The sequence below is a fragment of the Arabidopsis lyrata genome (assembly GCF_000004255.2).
Source record: "Arabidopsis lyrata subsp. lyrata unplaced genomic scaffold ARALYscaffold_5, whole genome shotgun sequence".
Taxonomy (NCBI): Eukaryota; Viridiplantae; Streptophyta; class Magnoliopsida; order Brassicales; family Brassicaceae; genus Arabidopsis; species Arabidopsis lyrata.
The window spans coordinates 11,582,192-11,601,047 of NW_003302551.1; the positions used below are offsets into that span (position 1 = coordinate 11,582,192).

Sequence of the window (18,856 nt, forward strand, 5' to 3'; positions counted from 1 at the left end):
ATTAAGCACAGCTTCCATCTCATGTTGATATTGGAAAATAAACTGAAATCTCTCGAGAGAGAGAGCAACTCCTCTTACTCGTTCATAGATCTGCCACTTCCTTGGAAGATCTTTTATGAGACTCGACATCTTCTGACAGCTTGGAGTAAGCAGCCTACCCATGATACTCATAACATTTCTTTCGCTAGAACAGAACTCAGGAAGATCTGGCATGGTGAAAGGCTCATCTACCTCTTCCAAAGACATCTCCATTAAAGCACGGTCAATACTCGCAGACATCGAACCAAATACTTCAATCTAACCACACCGACCAACGAATCCGAAGGATAAAAGGAAACAGAACCCAGAAAAGCTTTTGAAGAAATTCTCGAAAACTTCAATAAACACCGCCGCTGAAGAAGATTGAGGCCAAATTAGGTTAAAAACACACTAAAGGGGAGTGAAATAACCCACACAAAGTTCTATTCTCCTTAGTTGAAAGCCTCTAAATGAGAAAGAGAGTCTAAAGCCCAAAAAAGAGAAACCTTGTGAAATCCAAATTATCAGAATCTCTCACTAACAAGTATTTCAATTATTAGATTTGAGGAGAAATGTAATAAAAAGAAAAATAAATAAAAGATTAAAAAAAAAATTTGAGATGGAGCAGAGAGAGAGACGATGGTTGGAGAATGAATGTATGGCAATTAGGTAATTGCATATATCCTATTTTTACTCTATTGAAAAAAAAATCGACGGCTGAGAACACGCCACTTCATCGGCTCTCATACAACTCAAAATTTCTTTCAAGAGAGTTGTCTCTCTTAGTTTTGATTTATTTTTGAAGATTTTTTTCAAGAGAACCTGATGTGAGAGCCCAATAAAACATCTATTGGAGATACTCTTAGCCTTTGAGGAGAGCTTCTATTATGAATAGTAAATTAGGGCATTTATAAATTATGAATAGTAAACTGATTATTTTGCTAATCAAGTTTCCAAAACAGACTATTTTGCCAGGTGTTATTGTTCTTGTGGCCGTCATAGTATAACATTCGATTTTAGAGATGTCGAGATTGCAGGAGATTTGTATGGATATATATATATATATTATATATTATATTTAAACAAATGAATGACTATTTATACATGTTAAAAAATTTCTAAAAGTTTGTCCTAAAAGAATGCATAGTCCTAGAATCAAAACATGTCACGTTTGTTGTTGTTGTTGAACTACTAAAACCGAGACCTTAGAGTTGAGATCTCTAGCCGCCAGCAAATCCCCAATGACACCTAACTCTGGAAGTTCGACCCACTCCATTAGTCCTGTCAAGTTTTGTGATGTCATATCATGATCTCTCCCGACCACCATAAGATCGTACTCTTCGGCGAGCAATTGGACAGCGGTGACTACCTCAACACCACTGGTCACAATTCTCTCTATATAAATAATATCTTTGTTGTCTTCTGTACTCTTCAAATCCTTTAAGCCTTCATTATCCAAAATATAATCCCACTCTGACTCTATTATATGGTCGAAGACGAGTCGGATCACGGTTACACGGACCCTCGGGTTATGTTTCATCCTTTTCCCTATCATCTTTGCCTCCAATGAATAGGACACCAATATCAATGTTGTACCTTCTTTTGCTTATTACATTACTTTTCTGCGAGAATTGTCCACGGTCTACTAATATGCCTATAGAACAAGGCGCACGATCTAGTAATGACTGGTTTAGATGTCTAATGGCATTGTCGTCAGACTCAAACATCCCATCTGTGGTCCATTTCCTCCCCGATGGGACTACAATCATCGAAGTCATCCCGTCAAGTGCAAGTGTGCAAATGTCTTCATGCATCAAGTTCTCATGCGAGAACGCGGTGAACGTTGTCACGGTTACAGAGTCTAAGCTTTCTAGCATGAACTGTTTAAAGGCAAGGTTTGCGGTATGGATGTACGAGTTTTTGTTAAGCCGTTTCAACATCTTGTTGTTTGAGACTATGATGGGGTTGATCTGACCAACGAGCTTCACAAGGTGAAGAACTGTGACCACGATAGGGAAGTGAAGGTTTGGTGAGGACAACAATTAGAGAAATGCAATAGTCTCAGAGACATTTTCATATTTGTGCAAACAAGTTAGAATTCGAAGATCTGAGTTTGGTCCTAGATGCAGTATGTCCCTTTTCTGGTAGTTAAGGTACTTTCGTTTCGGATCGTACATGCTCCTTAAGACCATAGGGACACGGACAACCCCGGCATTTAGTAGCGAATAAAGGATTAAGAAGGCGTAAGTGGCCTGTGATATGTACTGCAAAAACAAACCATAAAAATATGTTTAGTTTTGTGACAAAATCAATAATAACAATAATACTCTTTTAGGAGGTTACCTTGTCGTCTAATAAGCAAAACTTTTGTAGCTCAAGATGAGGGAAACAGCCATGGATTCGCTAAGAGGTAACTTGTAGTACAAGCAAGGTGCAAGGCATGCAACCAGTTTTATGACAAGTATAAGAAATGTTAGGAAGATGTTGAAGAAGATGTCAGTGAAATGATTGAGGATCCTTACTCCATCACATCTCATCGCGCTGAATGTGACTGAGATTGGTAAGAACACATTCATCGTGAGCCTCTCAAACTTAGCCTCCAGAGCCGATCCTAACGGTGGACCCTCAGGTATGATGATGCCGATCATTAGTGGTCCTAAAATGTATTTCATGTTGAAAGACACAAAATAAACAGCGGAAGCGAATGCGGTCAGAATCAAGGCATGAATGTATATATCCTCCACCGGCTTGTCTTCCGGTGTGCGGTCTATGACCCATTGCACCATCGGCTTAAAAACAAGAAAGACGACGAGAAAGAAGATGATCACCGCGACAATGTCACGATATGCTGTTGCATGTGAAACATGAATGTAGGTTGCTTGTCTAGAGGCGGCTATCATGGAAAAAATCCCCAAGATGTCGTTGATGACACATGCAGACAATGCAAGGCGACCAAGCTCGGAGTTGATGATCTTGAGCTCTAGCAAGATATATGTAGTGGAAGGCAAAAGTATTGAAGACTGAGTTACGACAATCGCAGTGCGCTCGCCCAGGGCTTTATCTAGAGGCATGTAGTGAGGGTCGATGTTGTCAGAGAAAAGGTTCTGGAAACCGAGACCGAACAGAGGAGCAAAGAAGGACACAATCCCGATTACAACGGGTAGTTTTCCGCTATGGAACGCCACTCGTCTGCTGGTTCTAACAGTCATTAGAAACGTAAACATTAGTGTTCCAAACACCGAGATGCATCTTAACGCCGCAGTTCCATCTAACGCAGGATCCACCGATAGTTTCCCTGAAGATTTCTCCAGTATATCGAAAAGCTGAGGCCTAGAATTATTCCAGCCTGCACACAAATTTTTGTAAATATTATCATTTTTGGAAAAAAGTATCACATTGTCGGCTATATAAAACATTTTACGTACGTGCATGTTAAGTTACATCTACTTTTGTATTCCTAATAATTACAAATCTCTTATGTGTTTGTCAAGTTACATAAGGAAAGCTGCTTACAATCATATATGAAGCAATCTGGGAAATGCCAATGCATCTGAGGAACATGTGAGACATGACAATGCAGAAGAATATAACAATTATTTGAATCTCCAGGAGAGGCAGCGAGTACCCGAAAACTACATCGGGCGATTTTAGGTTCTCCCAAAATCCCTTAGAAGATATGTTGAAGAATGATATTCGGCAATCCCCAATGTAGGTAGTCCTGTTCATGAATATAGGCCAAGAAAGTAGCAAAACTTGGGGATGAAAATGCGTTTTTGGTGTGATAAAGTTTAAGTCTCTTGAAAATTGAAGAAAAAAAGTTCGAGTCTTTGAATTTGGGTTTTGAAAAAAGTCGTGTAGTTTTGTTGTTTAGTTTTATTTTTTCTGGTCTTTGGTAAGTATCTGTCATAATCTCTCTGGAACTAATGGAACTTTCCAAATTAGAAAACAACAAAAAATACCACAGAGAGGAAAAAAAAAAAAAAACAGTTAGTTCTTTCATTTTGTTTGTTGAAAACGTTAATCTAAAACATGGAGAATTTGCTTTGCTAATTAAAATTGCAAGCTTTGAGGTTTGATACACTGCTCCTAAATTAGCACAAAGTGTCTGTTTGGGGACCCAAGTTTTGGTCTAGATAGCTTAAAATCTGAATTTACGTTTATAGTCTAGGTAGAAATTTTTTCCAACTGCTTCGATCTATGATCTATCTAAGTTTATGATGTTTTTTTCCCACCCTGGATAACACTTATAAATTTATTTATTTCGGTCTAATAATACATATAAATTAGATTTTAATATGTGATGTACCGGAGGACGATTTGTTTTTTAAAATTAGTGATTTTTAAAATTTAATGATTATGAATTATATTGCAAATTGTATCATTTTTATAAGATATTTAGTTTTTATAGTTTACAATTGTTATTAAGTAACAGTATACTACATGACAATTTTGTTTATACAATCTTATCAAAATCAGGCTGATTCAATATGTTTAAGATTGGTGATGTTAAAAGATAATAAAATGAAGATTTAACCCGTATTAAAGCGGCGGGTTAAAAATATTTTAAATTTTTATTAATATTGATTCAAACATGTCTCGCCATATAAACTTTGTCATGCAATATAACCCGTCCCATATTATTTTAATTTTTTATATGTTCAAATGTTCATAATATTATAAACTTTTATTGATTTTAAATATATGAATTTTATTATTTCAAACTTTAAAAAATTTAAAATTTAATATTTCCAAATTAAGCAGTTTAACTAAAAATCAAATTAAACCGTATACAAACTTTTAAATTTGGATGCTTGTAAAGTTAAGCTTTTTGCTCATTTGGATCTAACATTTGATCTTATCATTTATCTTATAAATCACAAGTCACATAGCCAATAAAAATCTGCCATATCATCAAACACAATTTTTTAAGATTCCATTTTTATTCAACAAAAAAGAACATGTTTATATATATTTTTAATAAAAAAATTAGCAATTTTCAATCAAAATTAAAACTAATATTTCACGTTCATCTTAACTGCATACCACATTGCCCACTCTTCTATTACAAGCTCCACTACCCCCTCTTTAAAGAAAAAACTACCATTTTTTTTTTATTTCTTTTACACAAACCGTCATCGTATGTATATATATATATACTCACTTGGCCATTTACAAAAGGCAAAATTTTCTACTTCTCATTCATCAATTCGCTCTATTTCTTCAAATGTAAACAAAATTATTTTGTATTTATTTTTTAAAACTTCCAACGTAAATTAATTATAGTGTGAGTTCCAAGGGTATATAGAGAAAGTCAAGAAGCTCTTCAAGAGCCGAATAGTTCAGCCTCCAAGCAAGTCATTGTCCTTCCACACCATTTATATCAGCTAATTTATATTAATTACTCTCCTTCCACACCTGAATTTCAAATTAAGATCTTGCATTGCTTTTTGGATCAATTATGATTGTTAGATTCTGAAATTAAAAAATAAAGAAAAAGATCGTTTTGTTTATAGATCACATTTTAAGTTGAAGCAGAAGGCATAGGGCATAGAGTCATATATCATATATGAATCCAATATATTTTCCAAATCCTTTAAAAATAATCTGACTTTTTTTCTTGAGAAAATTAACATATATGCCAAATTTGGCCCAATTCTTTTTCTTTCTACCACATTGCAGGCCCATTTATCACTCATACCATAATTGAGGTGTGTAATGACCATTTTTCCCTTTCTTTTGTTTGCTCAAACTTCGGGGACAAAATTTATTCTTTGAGCACACAAACTGAAGTTTACATACAGTTTGTCCCCGAAGTTTGAGTCTTCCACAATTTCATCTTATTTTTGCATGTTAGCTGGTTTTTGTCTCTCAATTTTAATTCATTGTTCTTGGATTTTAGTATGTAAACTCTAATTGTGGTTTTTTCATTTTGTTTGATGTTTATATTTCGTTTGATTATTGTCCCCGAATGGGTTTATTGTCCCTCAGATACTTGTTCCTAAATGTTACATTTTATCTGCCACATCAGCTGAGGAAAAAATCGTCTTTTTTATACCACATTCATGTGGTATGAGTGGAAAAAGATTATCAAATGTGGTAGAAATAGAAAGGCTTTGGTCAAATGTGGTAGAGTTGACCAAATTCCCTTTTTTTCTTTTAATCTCCATGATCACCTCTAGGCTCTAACACCATATAAAAAAAATCAAATTAATTTATATGAGAATCAAAACATTTCCAATTATTTCCACGAGATCCTTACAATGATATATCAAACAACCTCATTACCTCAATATTTGGGAGAAAGTTTTTTTTTTCCAATCAAAATTGACTTTATTGCAAAAAATTTGTATTTCAATTTATCTTTTCCGTACGTAGTATGAGTAGAATACTAGTTTATAAGATAACTCTGAAACATTTTAGCCAATGTGGGATGTTGAACACACATTTTTCTATTAATTGAGTAATATATGTCCATTTTTTAAATTTCGAATCACAATATATGTAAAAAAATTGAGATTTTTCTTAATTTTATTTATTATATGATGATTCAAAACAGTTAAAAAATCAAACAAAGATAATATGAGAATCATAATTTTATATCTTAACAAAACCTTCTAAATATCTATATTGTTAGTTATGGATTATCCGGTGTAAGAGTTCGGTTTCTTATAATCCGATCCAAAGAAAAATGTGTGAAGTATATTTTGTAACTCGTCGATACCAAAAATCTCCCATAAATTTTTAAACCACCCGGTACAAAATATACTTCAAAAATTCTAATATAGATTTATTTATTCTGGGTCTAATAATACTTGAAGAGTTGAATAACTTGGCTGAGAAATGTTAAAAATAACTCGGCTGAGAAATGTTAAAAATAATTGTTAAAATGAATGACTATTTTCACATGTTAAAATTTTCTAAAAGTTTCTCCTAAAAGAATGCATAGTCCTGCGATCAAAACATGTCAGGTTTGTTGTTGTTGTTGTTGAACTACTAAAACCGAGATCTTAGAGCTTAGATCTCTAGCCGCCAGCAAATCCCCGATGACACCTAACTCTGGTAGTTCGACCCATTCCATTAGTCCTGATAAGTCTTGTGATGTCATATCATGATCTCTGCCAACCACCATAAGATCGTACTCTTTTGCAAGCAATTGGACAGCTTTGACTACCTCAACACCACTGTTCACTATCCTCTCTGTATAAACAATATCTTTGTTGTCTTCAGTACTCATCAAATCCTTTATGCCTTCGTTATCAAGAATATAGTCCCAATCTGACTCTATTTCATGGTTGAAGATGAGTCGAATCAGGGTTACACGAACCCTCGGGTTATGTTTCATCCTCTTCACCAATGATAGTGCCTCCCTATCGTCTTTGCCTCCAATGAATAGTACACCGACATCAATGTTGTACCTATACTTGCTTGTTACATTGCTTTTCCGCGAGAACTGTCCCCGATCTACTAGAATGCCTATAGAACAAGGCGCACTATCGAGTAATGACTTGTTTATATGTCTTATGGCATTGTCGTCAGACTCAAAGATCCCATCTATGGTCCATTTCCTCCCCGATGGGACGATAATCATCGATGTCGTCCGGTCAAGTGCAAGTGTGCAAATGTCTTCGTGCATCAAGTTCTCATGCGAGAAAGCGGTGAACGTTGTCACGGTTACAGACGCTAAGGTTTCTTCCATGAACTGTCTAAAGGCAAGGTTTGCGGTATGGATGTACGAGTTTTTGTGAAGCCTTTTCAACTTCTTGTCGTGTGAGACTATGATAGGGTTGATCTGACCAACTAGCTTCACAAGGTGGAGAACTGTGACCGTGATAAGGAAGTCAAGGTTCGGTGAGGACAACAATTGAAGGAGTGCAATGGTCTCAGAGACGTTTTCTTGTTTGTACAAACAAGTTAGAATTCGAAGATCTGAGTTTGGTTCTAGATGCAATATGTCCCTTTTCTGGTAATTAACGTACTTTCGTTTCGGATCGTACATGCTCCTTAAGACCATAGGAACAATCCCTGCATTTAATAGTGAATATATGATTAAGAACGCGTAAGTGGCCAGCGATATCAACTGCAAAAACAAACCATAAAAATATGTTTAGATTTACGACAAAATCAATACTAACAATAATAGACTCGTTTGCGGGTTAGGAGGTTACCTTTTCCTCTAATACAGATTCATAGAGAACGAATTCAACAAAACTTTTGTAGCTCAAGATGAGGGAAACAGCCATGGATTCACTAAGAGGTAACTTGTAGTACAAGCAAGGTGTAAGGCATGCGACCAGTTTTATGACAAGTATAAGAAATGTTAGGAAGATGTTGAAGAAGATGTCAGTGAACTGGCTAAAGATCCTTACTACATCACATCTCATTGCGCTGAATGTTATTGAGATTGGTAAGAACACGTTCATCGTGAGCCTCTCAAACTTAGCCTCCAGAGCCGATCCTAACGGTGGACCCTCAGGTATGATGATGCCGATTATTAATGGTCCTAAGATGTATTTCATGTTGAAAAACACAAAATAAGCCGCTGAAGCAAATACAGTCAGAATCACGACATGAATATATATATCCTCCACTGGCTTGTCTTCGGGTGTGCGGTCTATGATCCATTGCACCATCGGCTTAAAAACAAGAAAAACGATGAGAAAGAAGATGATCATTGCGACAATGTCACGATAGGCTGTTGCATGTGAAACATGAATGTAGGTTGCTTGTATAGTGGCGACCATCATGGCAAAAATCCCCAAGATGTCGTTGATAACACATGCAGACAATGCAAGGCGACCAAGCTCGGAGTTGATGATCTTGAGCTCTAGCAATATATATGTAGTGGAAGGCAAAAGTATCGAAGATTGAGTTATGACAATCGCAATGCGCTCGCTCAGGGCTTTATCTAGAGGCATGTAGTGAGGGTCGATGTTGTCAGAGAAAAGGTTCACGAAACCGAGACCAAACAGAGGAGCAAAGAAGGAAACGATCCCAATCACAACGGGCAAATTTCCGCTATGAAACGCCACTCGCCTGCTGGTTCTAACAGTCATTAGAAACGTAAACATTAGTCTTCCAAACACCGAAATGCATCTTAACGCCGCAGTTCCATCCAACGCAGGATCCGCCGATAGTTTCTCTGAAGAATTCTCCAGTAAATCGAAAAGTTGAGGCCCTAGAATTATTCCAGCCTGCACATAAATTTATATATATTATTTATTTTTTGGAAAACTATCTTCAATAGCACGCATTATCTTCTATATGCCTTAAACAATTTACGTGCATGTCAAGTTACATCTACTTTTGTATTTCTATTAGCTACAAATCTCTTATGTGTCTGTCAAGTTAAATATGGAAAGCTGCTTACAATCATATATGAAACGATCTGGGAAATGCCGATGCATCTGAGGAACATGTGAGACATGACAATACAAAAGAATATAAGTATTATTTGAATCTCCAGGAGAGGCAACGAGTACCCAAAAACTACATCGAGCGATTTTAGGTTCTCCCAAAATCCCTTAGAAGATATGTTGAATAATGATATTCGGCAATCCCCAATGTAAGTAGTCGTGTTCATGAATATAAGCCAAGAAATTAGCAAAACTTGTAGATAAAAATGCCTTTTTTTGTGTGATAAAATTTAAGTCTCTTGACAAAAAGACGAAAAAAAAATTCGAGTCTTTGAATTTGGGTTTTGACAAGGAGCGTGTTAGTTTTGTTGTTTTGTTTTGGTCAAGTCTTTGATAAAGTATTTGTCATCATCTCTCTGGAACTAGTGGAACTTTCCAATTTAGAAAAAAAAAAAGTCCACACAGAGGAGAAAAAAAACTGTTAGTAATTCTTTCATTTTGTTTGTTAAAAAAAAAGTAAATTTAGAATTTGCTTTGCTAATTAAAATTGCAAGCTTTGAGATTTGATACACTACTCTAAAATTAGCACAAAATGTCTGTTCAGGAACCCAATTTTAGGTCTAGATATCTTTAAATCCGAATTTACAATCACACTCTACAAATATTTTCCAACTGCTTCAATCTATATAAGTTTACTTATGATGTTTTCTCTTTCGCTGGATAAATACTATTGAAAACATGTATTACTATATCTGTTCTTGTCAGAAATTAATATCACATCAAAGAGTTGTATTGAAAACTTACAAGTATATCACGATCCTCAACTACAATTAATGAAAAAAAAAAAATTCTCTAACATTTCGTTAACAAAATTATTTTTCTGTCTTAAAAAGTTACCATTTTCATTGACGAACTTATAGTCAAAACAAAAATTCATTAAAATTTAGTTGAGATTTAATATGAATTTAGTGTTATTTGAATTATTATTATTTTTTTTATACATCTAAAGAAAATTTATTGAATATCAGAAGTAGCATTTTTACAAACCAGCGTAATTGAAATCTCCGGAAACTGAACCGGTGGAATTGAAATCTCCAAACACTAAACCGGCGGATATAAAAATCCCAAAAAAACAAAGTCGGTGGTAAAAAAAAATTCGAACGGGCCGTGGGCTTCAATTAACATTATCGGCCCATTAAACAACTATATAAATAACCCTAAAGTTAGTAGCTGTTTCACATCAATTTCAATCTTGTGTTGTGTCCTCGTCTCGCATCCATCAGCCACGAAACAACAACTCTTCGCGTCTCTCTCGCTCGAATCTACGAATTTGTTTAGTTACTCTTTGTCTACTAATTCATTCTCTGCAGGATCTTCTAATCTGTTTCGTATTATATATCAATCTCTATCGTTTTTTGTTTTGGATTTTCTCTGTGATTTTGTATAATGGATTCAGGTATCAACACTTCTTCTCGCTTGAACCCTCAAGCTCGATGCCCACTTCAACGAAACTTCCTCCCCAAGAATACTTCCAAAGAAAACGTATGTTTTTTTATTTGCTTATGAATTAGGGTTTCGTTTTTTGGGCTTTGTTCAATTCTTCTGAAATCGATTCCATTATTTGATTCCGTTCTGTTTTTAACAATTAGGGTTTCGATTTTCATCTGTTTAGTGTTTCATACAATTGTTGATTCTTCTGGTTTTGTCATAAAAATCGTTTTTTTTTGGTTATGTCATAAAAATCGTTTCTTTTTGTGATATTGAATGAATTTGTTGTACTGATTGATTTGCTTATGTCTTTCCAACAGCCTGAGAGATTTATACCAAACCGATCAGCCATGGATTTCGACTATGCCCACTTCCAGCTTACGGAAGGAAGAAACGAGAAAGACGAGGCAACAAAGGTAAGATCATCACCATCAAGAGAAGCTTACAGGAAGCAATTAGCTGAGACAATGAATCTGAATCGGACCCGGATTCTCGCCTTCAGGAACAAACCTCAAGCTCCGGTCCAGTTACTTCCCAGAGAGCACTCTGTTTATTCTCTTTACCAACAACCTAAATCCGTAAAGCCGCGAAGATACATCCCTCAGAATTGCGAGAGAGCGTTGGATGCACCTGATATTGTGGATGACTTTTACCTTAACTTGCTTGATTGGGGCAGTGCTAATGTTTTAGCTATAGCTTTGGGTCGTACTGTGTATCTATGGGATGCTTCTAATGGTTCTGTTTCTGAGCTTGTGACTGTTGATGAAGATATGGGACCTGTTACAAGTATTAATTGGGCGCAAGATGGTCTTAATCTCGCGGTTGGGCTTGATAACTCTGAAGTCCAGCTTTGGGATTCTGTAGCTAGTCGTAAAGTGAGAACGTTGAAGGGTGGTCACCAGTCAAGAGTAGGATCATTGGCGTGGAACAATCATATCTTAACAACGGGAGGTATGGATGGGAAGATTATTAACAACGATGTACGGGTTAGATCTCACGTTGTGAAAACTTACAGGGGTCACACTCTTGAGGTTTGTGGGTTGAAGTGGTCAGAGTCTGGACAGCATTTAGCAAGTGGTGGAAACGACAATTTGGTTAACGTATGGGAACATTCTACCAGGCGGTCTTTGCATAGGTTTGAGGAACACACATCTGCGGTAAAAGCTCTGGCTTGGTGCCCTTTTCAATCAGGTTTACTTGCAACTGGTGGTGGTGGAGAAGATAGGACGATAAAGTTCTGGAATACTCGAACAGGAGCTTGCTTGAATTCGGTAGACACTGGCTCACAAGTTTGTTCTTTGATATGGAGCAAGAAGGAAAGAGAGTTGCTTAGCTCACATGGGTTTACTCAGAACCAGCTTACACTTTGGAAGTACCCATCCATGGTGAAAATGGCTGAGCTCAATGGTCATACATCACGCGTTCTATATATGTCACAGAGTCCGGATGGTTGTACCGTAGCTTCAGCAGCAGGGGACGAGACTCTGAGGCTTTGGAATGTTTTTGGAGTACCAGAGGATGCTAAAAAAGCTGCTCCAAAAGCAGTTCCCCAACCATTTTCTAATGTAAATCGTATTCGTTGAAACTGTTGTGAAGCCATTGTATGTGCTATTTTCTAATGTTTATTTTTCTAGGATTCATTCTTCATCAACTGTATTGATTATCCAAGTGCATATATTTACTTAATTACTCTCTTTAATCTTTGTCACTAAGTACAAACACTCTTTTAACTTAAAATCTTGTGAGAGATTTAAGACAATGAGCAAGAAGATGAGAACAATATGCATATCAAGCTAATTAAGGCAACGAATAGTAGAATACTTAGTTAACTAACTTTGGTTCAACGAAACCAACAGCGAACCAAACCCAAATATAGGTTCTTGATTTCTATAAATTTAATTTAATTTTAAAAAGTTATATTTATATATGTATGACTATGTGTATTATTTTTCCTTCAATAAGTTTTGTTAATGTTATTTTTCCATTACAATTACCATATAAAAAGAAGGAATAAGCATGATCATGACTTTGTAGGGTATCAAAAGAAAAGAAAAAAAAAAAAAGATTTTCTCGTACAATCGAATTTTTTCTTGTCTGAAAAAAGATAAAAAAAAGTAATTTAATAGTCTTGAAATAATTTGTAAGCAACACCAAGTATTGGACTTTTGCTTTAAGGAAAAGACCAATTAATAGAGAGTATACAATCTATATATAATCACTCTTAACTTTTCCCTTAAGTATAATAAATTATAACCATTAGTACATGAAAATATATTATTAAATTGCATACGGAAGAGTAAGATTTTGAGTTCTAAGTATCTATACTAGTATTTTTGAAGTAAACTTTTAGCGGATGGGACAAAATGCATTTAGATATAATGAATATCCGACCTGTTTACAAATTTTGGTCATAAAACGTTTGTTGGTCGGATTATATTTAACCCAACTCATACACCGGATATTCCGTATTTAATAATTTAGATATTTAGAAGATTTGATTAAGTTTTAAAATTATGATTCTCCTATCATCTTTGTTTGTTTTGTTTTTAATTGTTTTGAATCATCATATAATACATTAAGTTAAAAAAAATCAATTTTTTTTTGCATATACTGTGATTTGAAATTTAAAAAACGGACATATATTATCCAACTGACGAAAAATGTGTGTTCAACGTTCCACATCGACTAAAATATTTAGACAATGATTCGAAATCATATCATAAATAAAATAAATATTAATAAAATAAATGAGTTTTTTAGGAGGAAGGGTTTGGCGGGATAGGTTTTTGAATCAACAATAATAAAAAAATTAAAATATCATTAATCCGCCGCTTCAATACGGATTTAATTTTTTTTTTTTAATAACACTAATATTAGACATAACAAATTAATCAGTCTCATTTAGAAAAGATTATACAAAACCAAAAATCCCGTGGTATAATGTCTTAGAGAATGATACAATTTGCAAACTTTTAGATATAATAAATAATCGTTAAAATTTTAAAATTACTACTTGTAGAAAAAAAATCAGGGAACGGATTAAAAAATTATAGGACGGATTATATTTCGGAACGGAGTTATATGGTGGACGGATTTGAATCAATATTTATAAAATTATAAGATATCATTAACATGCTGCTTTAATACAGATTAAATCCTCAGTTTATTAAAATATAAATATCGTAGAGAATGATACAATTTGTAAAATTTTATATATTAACATGCTACTTTAATACAGATTAAATCCTCAGTTTATTAAAATATAAATGTCGTAGAGAATCATTAAATTTTAAAGTCACTACTTTTAGAAAACAAATTACGGGACGGGTTATATTTCGGAACGGGTATATATGCCGGACGGGTTTGAATCAATATTTATAAAATTTTAAGATATCATTAACATGCCGTTTTAATACGGATTAAATCCTCAGTTTAATAAAATTTATCCCGTAGACTCATGGTCTATCGTTACTTAATAACAATTGTATACTATTTGCAAAATTTGCAAAATTTTATATATAATAACTTTAAAAAATAAATCATTCTGCGGTATACCGCGGGTTAAAATCTAGTATAATATTACAATTATAGCACAAGTGAAATGACCATCGTAATACTTATGATAGTGCGCATGTAAATGTGCACTTTAGTTACCCTTCAATTTGTCACAAATTATATTCATGTATACTTTTATATATTTTTTGTAAATTTATACCCATCTATGTAATATATGAAAGTAATAAGAGAAACTTAAACAAAATTTCCCCTCCACATCAATTTAGTAAATAATTTTTTTGGTTATAATTGTTTTCCCAGTTCCCACCAAATTTGGGTGTCCATCTACTAATTTGAAAGTCGAAAACACACCATATCATTGTTTCAAAACTATTATTTGTCAATTTACCATCGCAGAATATTATATGTAAAATTTTAATGAAATATGACTATTATTCAAAAAAAAATTGTGTTGTTTTTAAACTTAATAATTTTTTCTCTACTTGTAATTATTTTTGAAAAGATATTTAGATAGAATTTTTTTTAAAAAATTACAAAATTAGTAAAGTCTCTCTATAAATTAATAATTATTAATTTATCGATAAATTAATAATTATTAATTTATCGATAAATTAATACCTCTCTAAATTAATAAAATTTTATAGTCCCAATATTATTAATTTATAGAGGTTTTACTATAAATAAAAAATTCAGGAGGCCCATGCAATAATATTTAGCGTTTAGCAAATAGACAAAAGATCCGGTTTAAGATCTTCAGGACCCACCCGGACTCCAAATACCAAAATAAAACATCAAATCCTTTCCGGTTGTTGGCTTACCCGTCGACTTTCCGGTTCCCACTTCCCACTTCCCACCCATCTCCCCTTGAAAAATAATATTCAATATTGCATTAATATACCTTAAAAAAACTTTTAATCATGAATATACCTTCAAGTTTCCAAATTCAATTAAACACCCCCAAATTATAGACCTCTTTAAGTATTAAATAAATTAAACATTAAACATAGTATTTTTATACATCACATTTCCTTAAAAAAAAATCACATTGCCTTTAGATTTACTATTTTACACCAAGGTGAAAATGGATTACAAAAAAAGAAAGACAAAACACTCCAACAGTTTTACATTCATGGAGCCAAAACATGAATGTGACATTGGGTTTAGAAAACAAAAACAAGAAACCAATAAGCAAAAACAAAAGAAAAGTAAATAGTAAAACTCTCTCACTTGGTAAAAAAACTCATGTTTGAGTATGAGTTAAACCAGGGGGAGTTTCATTCCCATCACTCTCTAAATCTAAACCCTAAATGGATCAGATTCACTCTCCACAACTTTAAATCAAGCTCTATTTACAGAAAACTGACTAAAAAGATCACTCTCACTAGTACCCTAAGTGAGATTAATACTGAAAAAGTGATCTTGTATATGGTATATTGGAAAGACTATATATTAGTATTTTGTTGAGTAAGGATCAAAGATCAGTAGCAGCTCGGGCCGGCTTAATGTTTGGTTAATGGAGAAGAAGTTTCTGATACTTAGTCTCTGAATAAGTTTCATCTGAGATTGAGAATGCCCTTTTCTTGTTGGAGTTCCCACAACCATTGTTCAGAAACTGAAGTGGTGGGATGGTGACAGGAGGAATCTCGGAGGTCTCGAGTGGAGGCGGTGGGTGGCGCCATTGAGGCAGAGGACCGGCTAAGAGGAGTGTTTGAAGCAAAGGACCTGCCTTGATAACAGCTTGTAAGAGTTTTCCCTTTTCAGGCAGTGGCTTTTCAGGCAACAATGTAGCCATCAACTCATCTCCTGAGACTTCAATCTGTTGGTTCATTGTCACCGGATCAATCACTGATGGTGACATGATGCTTTCTTCGGTGTCTGAAGACGAAAAGCTCTTGTTTGAGTTAAGCTGCGGCTGCTGTGGCTGTACTTGCTCGTCTTCAATAATGCTTGAAGCTCCTGATAAAGGAGGAGTGATAAGTTCTTGTTTCTGATTCTGTTGCTGTTTCTGTTGAAGTAAGAGATTGTTTAGGAGGAGATGATGACATTTCTCTAGAGCATCGTCTCTTTCTTTGAGGGTTTTGGTTAATACATCTTCTAGATGGATCAATTGTTCATCTCTCTTCCTTAGTTCATCTTGAGCCACCAGCTTTGTTTGTTCTAGCTCCATTGTTGTGTACACAAGAGTCTGTCTTAGCTCTTCCGTTGTCTGAACAATTCCACAGAAAAAAAAAAAAAAAACAATCAGACACAAGAACAGAGAAACCCCTAAATTTGAGCATTTATTTGCAGATTCATATCAAAATTAGGGTTTTGGTCACAAAACACAACAAATTTCCCCCAAAAGTCTTGTCTTTTCCAGATTAATTTACATACAAAATGCAGATTCAAACAAAGGAACAGAGAAACCCTAAATTTGAGCAGAAATGTCCCCAAAGTCTTGTCTTTACCAGCTAATTAACTTAAAAATGCGAAATTTAGACTAAAATTTTGAGATTAAGAACACCCATTAAGCAAAATTAAGCTAAGAAAATGGCAAATGTATCCAAACAGCCAAAATTAAAGGATTTTAGTAACACAGTAACAGAGTATGAGTGTTTTATGCAAATTTGTCATAAAAATCAGAAATTGATGCAAACTTAGAGTATAATCACACAAACGAAGAAGAAGAAATAAGAAATTTATGATTTTGGACACACATTATGCATAGATCTAAGAAAAATAGTGAACCCATCACAAAAGTTCAGAAAAAAAACAGAGGAAGCCAAAATGATGGAAGAAAAAGTCTCTACCTTTCCATGAGAGAAGTAAGTCCAGCTAAGAAGAGCATTGCTTTGGTCCATGAGATATTACTAAAATTAAGAGATCTTTAGATTATGTAATGGGTTTAAGTCTATGGAAGAAGAAGGAAGAAGAGGGAGAGGGTTATAAAGTAGTGAAACTTCATGGACTGGTTAAAGGAAGCATATGCCTGTCAAATAGAGAGCTTTCAACACCTTTTATCTTCAGTATCCAATATACAATTCTACAAAGTTAAAACCCCACCCACATTATATTATTATTAATATTATATTCATTATGTTTGTTAATTTATGAGAAATTGTAAAATATAAACTTGATATCACTTATTACGAAAGGATTAGAAAATTATGATTAACTATATGTATGTTTCATTTAAATAGATTATCATGTATTAGATATTATAGAGTATAGACTATAGACTATCATTTACACCAAAAATTGAAAATTTATCAAATAACATAACTATAAACCGTGGAATTTACAAATGTATAAGTAATCTACTGGTTTGTCCGATGTCGTTGGTTATGTTATTACTCGGGTTCAAGTCTATAGTATAAAACATATTGTTGATAGTAATAAAAATGAAATTTATAAAGGCTTTGATTGGTGAACAAAAATAAAGTATTACAAGTAGTACAATTTTTATTTTTACCAATCACAAAATTTTTATCAAAAACGTTACTAAAAATTTTACTTTCAGTTTTTTTTTGTACAATTTTTTGTACAGCTCTTTCATACAGTTTTCCATTATTCCGGTAAATCTTACAGCTCCAACTAACAGCTAAAAACATGTTATATATTTTGGTTACCAATCAGACGCAGAGTTTATAAAAGTAATATTTTAAAGGTCAAAAAAAAAAAGTTCAATATGTTCGAATAAAAAAATTCTTGTGATTAATGATCGAACGTCTGAAACAACAGTGGTCGCTTCATATTTATTATTCAAAACCTAAAACAATATTAGTTTTCAAAATGTTTACATAAAATGAAAATATAACTTTCGTAGTAAAAAAAAAATGTTAGTGGCACTAAAAATATAAATTTTACTTAAGAATTTCATGTCCTTAAAAACGAAAAAGAAAAGGGTGATAAGATCTTTTGTTTAGCCAGTTTATTATTCGAATTGGTTTGTGCACCAAAATAAATAATACATTTAACTTTTATAATAGTTGGTTTTAAATTTATGTAAGAGGCAATAGTACATTTAAAATTCTACAAAATAAAAATTAGTTACTTCCACAAAAGTTTTTTTTTTCCTTCTAATAGTTACAGTGATCGAACTATTTATTTACTGTTCCTACTAAGTACTTAAGCATATGTCAAGGGTTAAGGGTTTGGTGCAATGACCAATTCCGTAGTTTACGTACTTTCTGGGTCTCATTTTCTTGGAGTATTTTTGTTTTCTTCCATCGTGTTGTCAATGGATACAACAGCATTTCTTTGTCTTTTACCCAAAGACGAAACAAGTTTACGAGAGTAATGTCTTCATATCACACCCATTTCACACTGGGGTTATTGTCTAAATAGGCATTTGTTCCTAAAAAACTTTGAAATTAGGCATTTTTTTCCGTGGTATCGATTTTAGGCATTTTTGGAGAGAGACAAATGACGGTTTTACCCCTGTTTCTCCCCGCCTTTGTCGTAATCGCTTCTCACCGTCTTCATCGTCTTTGCTCGCTTCT

General features: G+C 33.9%; 3 protein-coding genes and 1 pseudogene across 4 annotated transcripts; 1 reads left to right on the forward strand and 3 right to left on the reverse strand.

Moving 5' to 3' along the window:
* Nucleotides 1–1,172: 1,172 nt before the first annotated feature.
* On the reverse strand, nt 1,173–3,929 carry LOC9313441 (annotated as a pseudogene).
* Nucleotides 3,930–6,880: 2,951 nt separating this feature from the next.
* LOC9313442 (cation/H(+) antiporter 11) lies at nt 6,881–9,688 on the reverse strand. Its single transcript, XM_002877328.2, has 3 exons — nt 9,386–9,688; nt 8,184–9,209; nt 6,881–8,095 (listed from the first exon to the last, which is right to left on the reverse strand). Exons 1-3 carry the CDS (start codon nt 9,596–9,598, stop codon nt 6,983–6,985), a joined length of 2,352 nt encoding a protein of 783 aa, XP_002877374.1. The 5' UTR covers nt 9,599–9,688; the 3' UTR covers nt 6,881–6,982.
* Nucleotides 9,689–10,606: 918 nt separating this feature from the next.
* On the forward strand, nt 10,607–12,555 carry LOC9313443 (cell division cycle 20.1, cofactor of APC complex). 2 transcript variants are annotated; one of them, XM_021025963.1, is made up of 3 exons: nt 10,817–10,913; nt 11,180–11,275; nt 11,362–12,555. In XM_021025963.1, exons 2-3 carry the CDS (start codon nt 11,223–11,225, stop codon nt 12,440–12,442), a joined length of 1,134 nt encoding a protein of 377 aa, XP_020881622.1. In that variant the 5' UTR covers nt 10,817–10,913; nt 11,180–11,222; the 3' UTR covers nt 12,443–12,555. The 2 variants fall into 2 exon arrangements, with proteins under 2 accessions (XP_002875703.1, XP_020881622.1); XM_002875657.2 differs by having other exon boundaries at nt 10,607–10,913; nt 11,180–12,555.
* Nucleotides 12,556–15,476: 2,921 nt separating this feature from the next.
* Nucleotides 15,477–17,408, reverse strand: LOC9311772. Its single transcript, XM_021024026.1, has 2 exons — nt 17,165–17,408; nt 15,477–16,581 (listed from the first exon to the last, which is right to left on the reverse strand). The coding sequence occupies exons 1-2, from the start codon at nt 17,213–17,215 to the stop codon at nt 15,886–15,888; spliced, it is 747 nt and encodes a 248-aa protein (XP_020879685.1). The 5' UTR covers nt 17,216–17,408; the 3' UTR covers nt 15,477–15,885.
* Between the last annotated feature and the right edge of the window lie 1,448 nt (nt 17,409–18,856).

Excerpts from the sequence above, each read along its gene's own strand:
- LOC9313442 (XM_002877328.2), bottom strand. The coding sequence starts at position 9,598 with ATGAACACGACTACTTACATTGGGGATTGCCGAATATCATTATTCAAC. Across the intron at positions 9,210-9,385 it reads AGATCGTTTCATATATGATT|GCTGGAATAATTCTAGGGCC; the intron begins GTAAGCAGCTTT and ends ATTTATGTGCAG. Across the intron at positions 8,096-8,183 it reads AATCTGTATTAGAGGAAAAG|TTGATATCGCTGGCCACTTA; the intron begins GTAACCTCCTAA and ends TTGTTTTTGCAG.
- LOC9313443 (XM_002875657.2), top strand. The coding sequence starts at position 10,818 with ATGGATTCAGGTATCAACACTTCTTCTCGCTTGAACCCTCAAGCTCGA. Across the intron at positions 10,914-11,179 it reads AGAATACTTCCAAAGAAAAC|CCTGAGAGATTTATACCAAA; the intron begins GTATGTTTTTTT and ends TCTTTCCAACAG.
- LOC9311772 (XM_021024026.1), bottom strand. The coding sequence starts at position 17,215 with ATGGACCAAAGCAATGCTCTTCTTAGCTGGACTTACTTCTCTCATGGA. Across the intron at positions 16,582-17,164 it reads CTTACTTCTCTCATGGAAAG|ACAACGGAAGAGCTAAGACA; the intron begins GTAGAGACTTTT and ends GGAATTGTTCAG.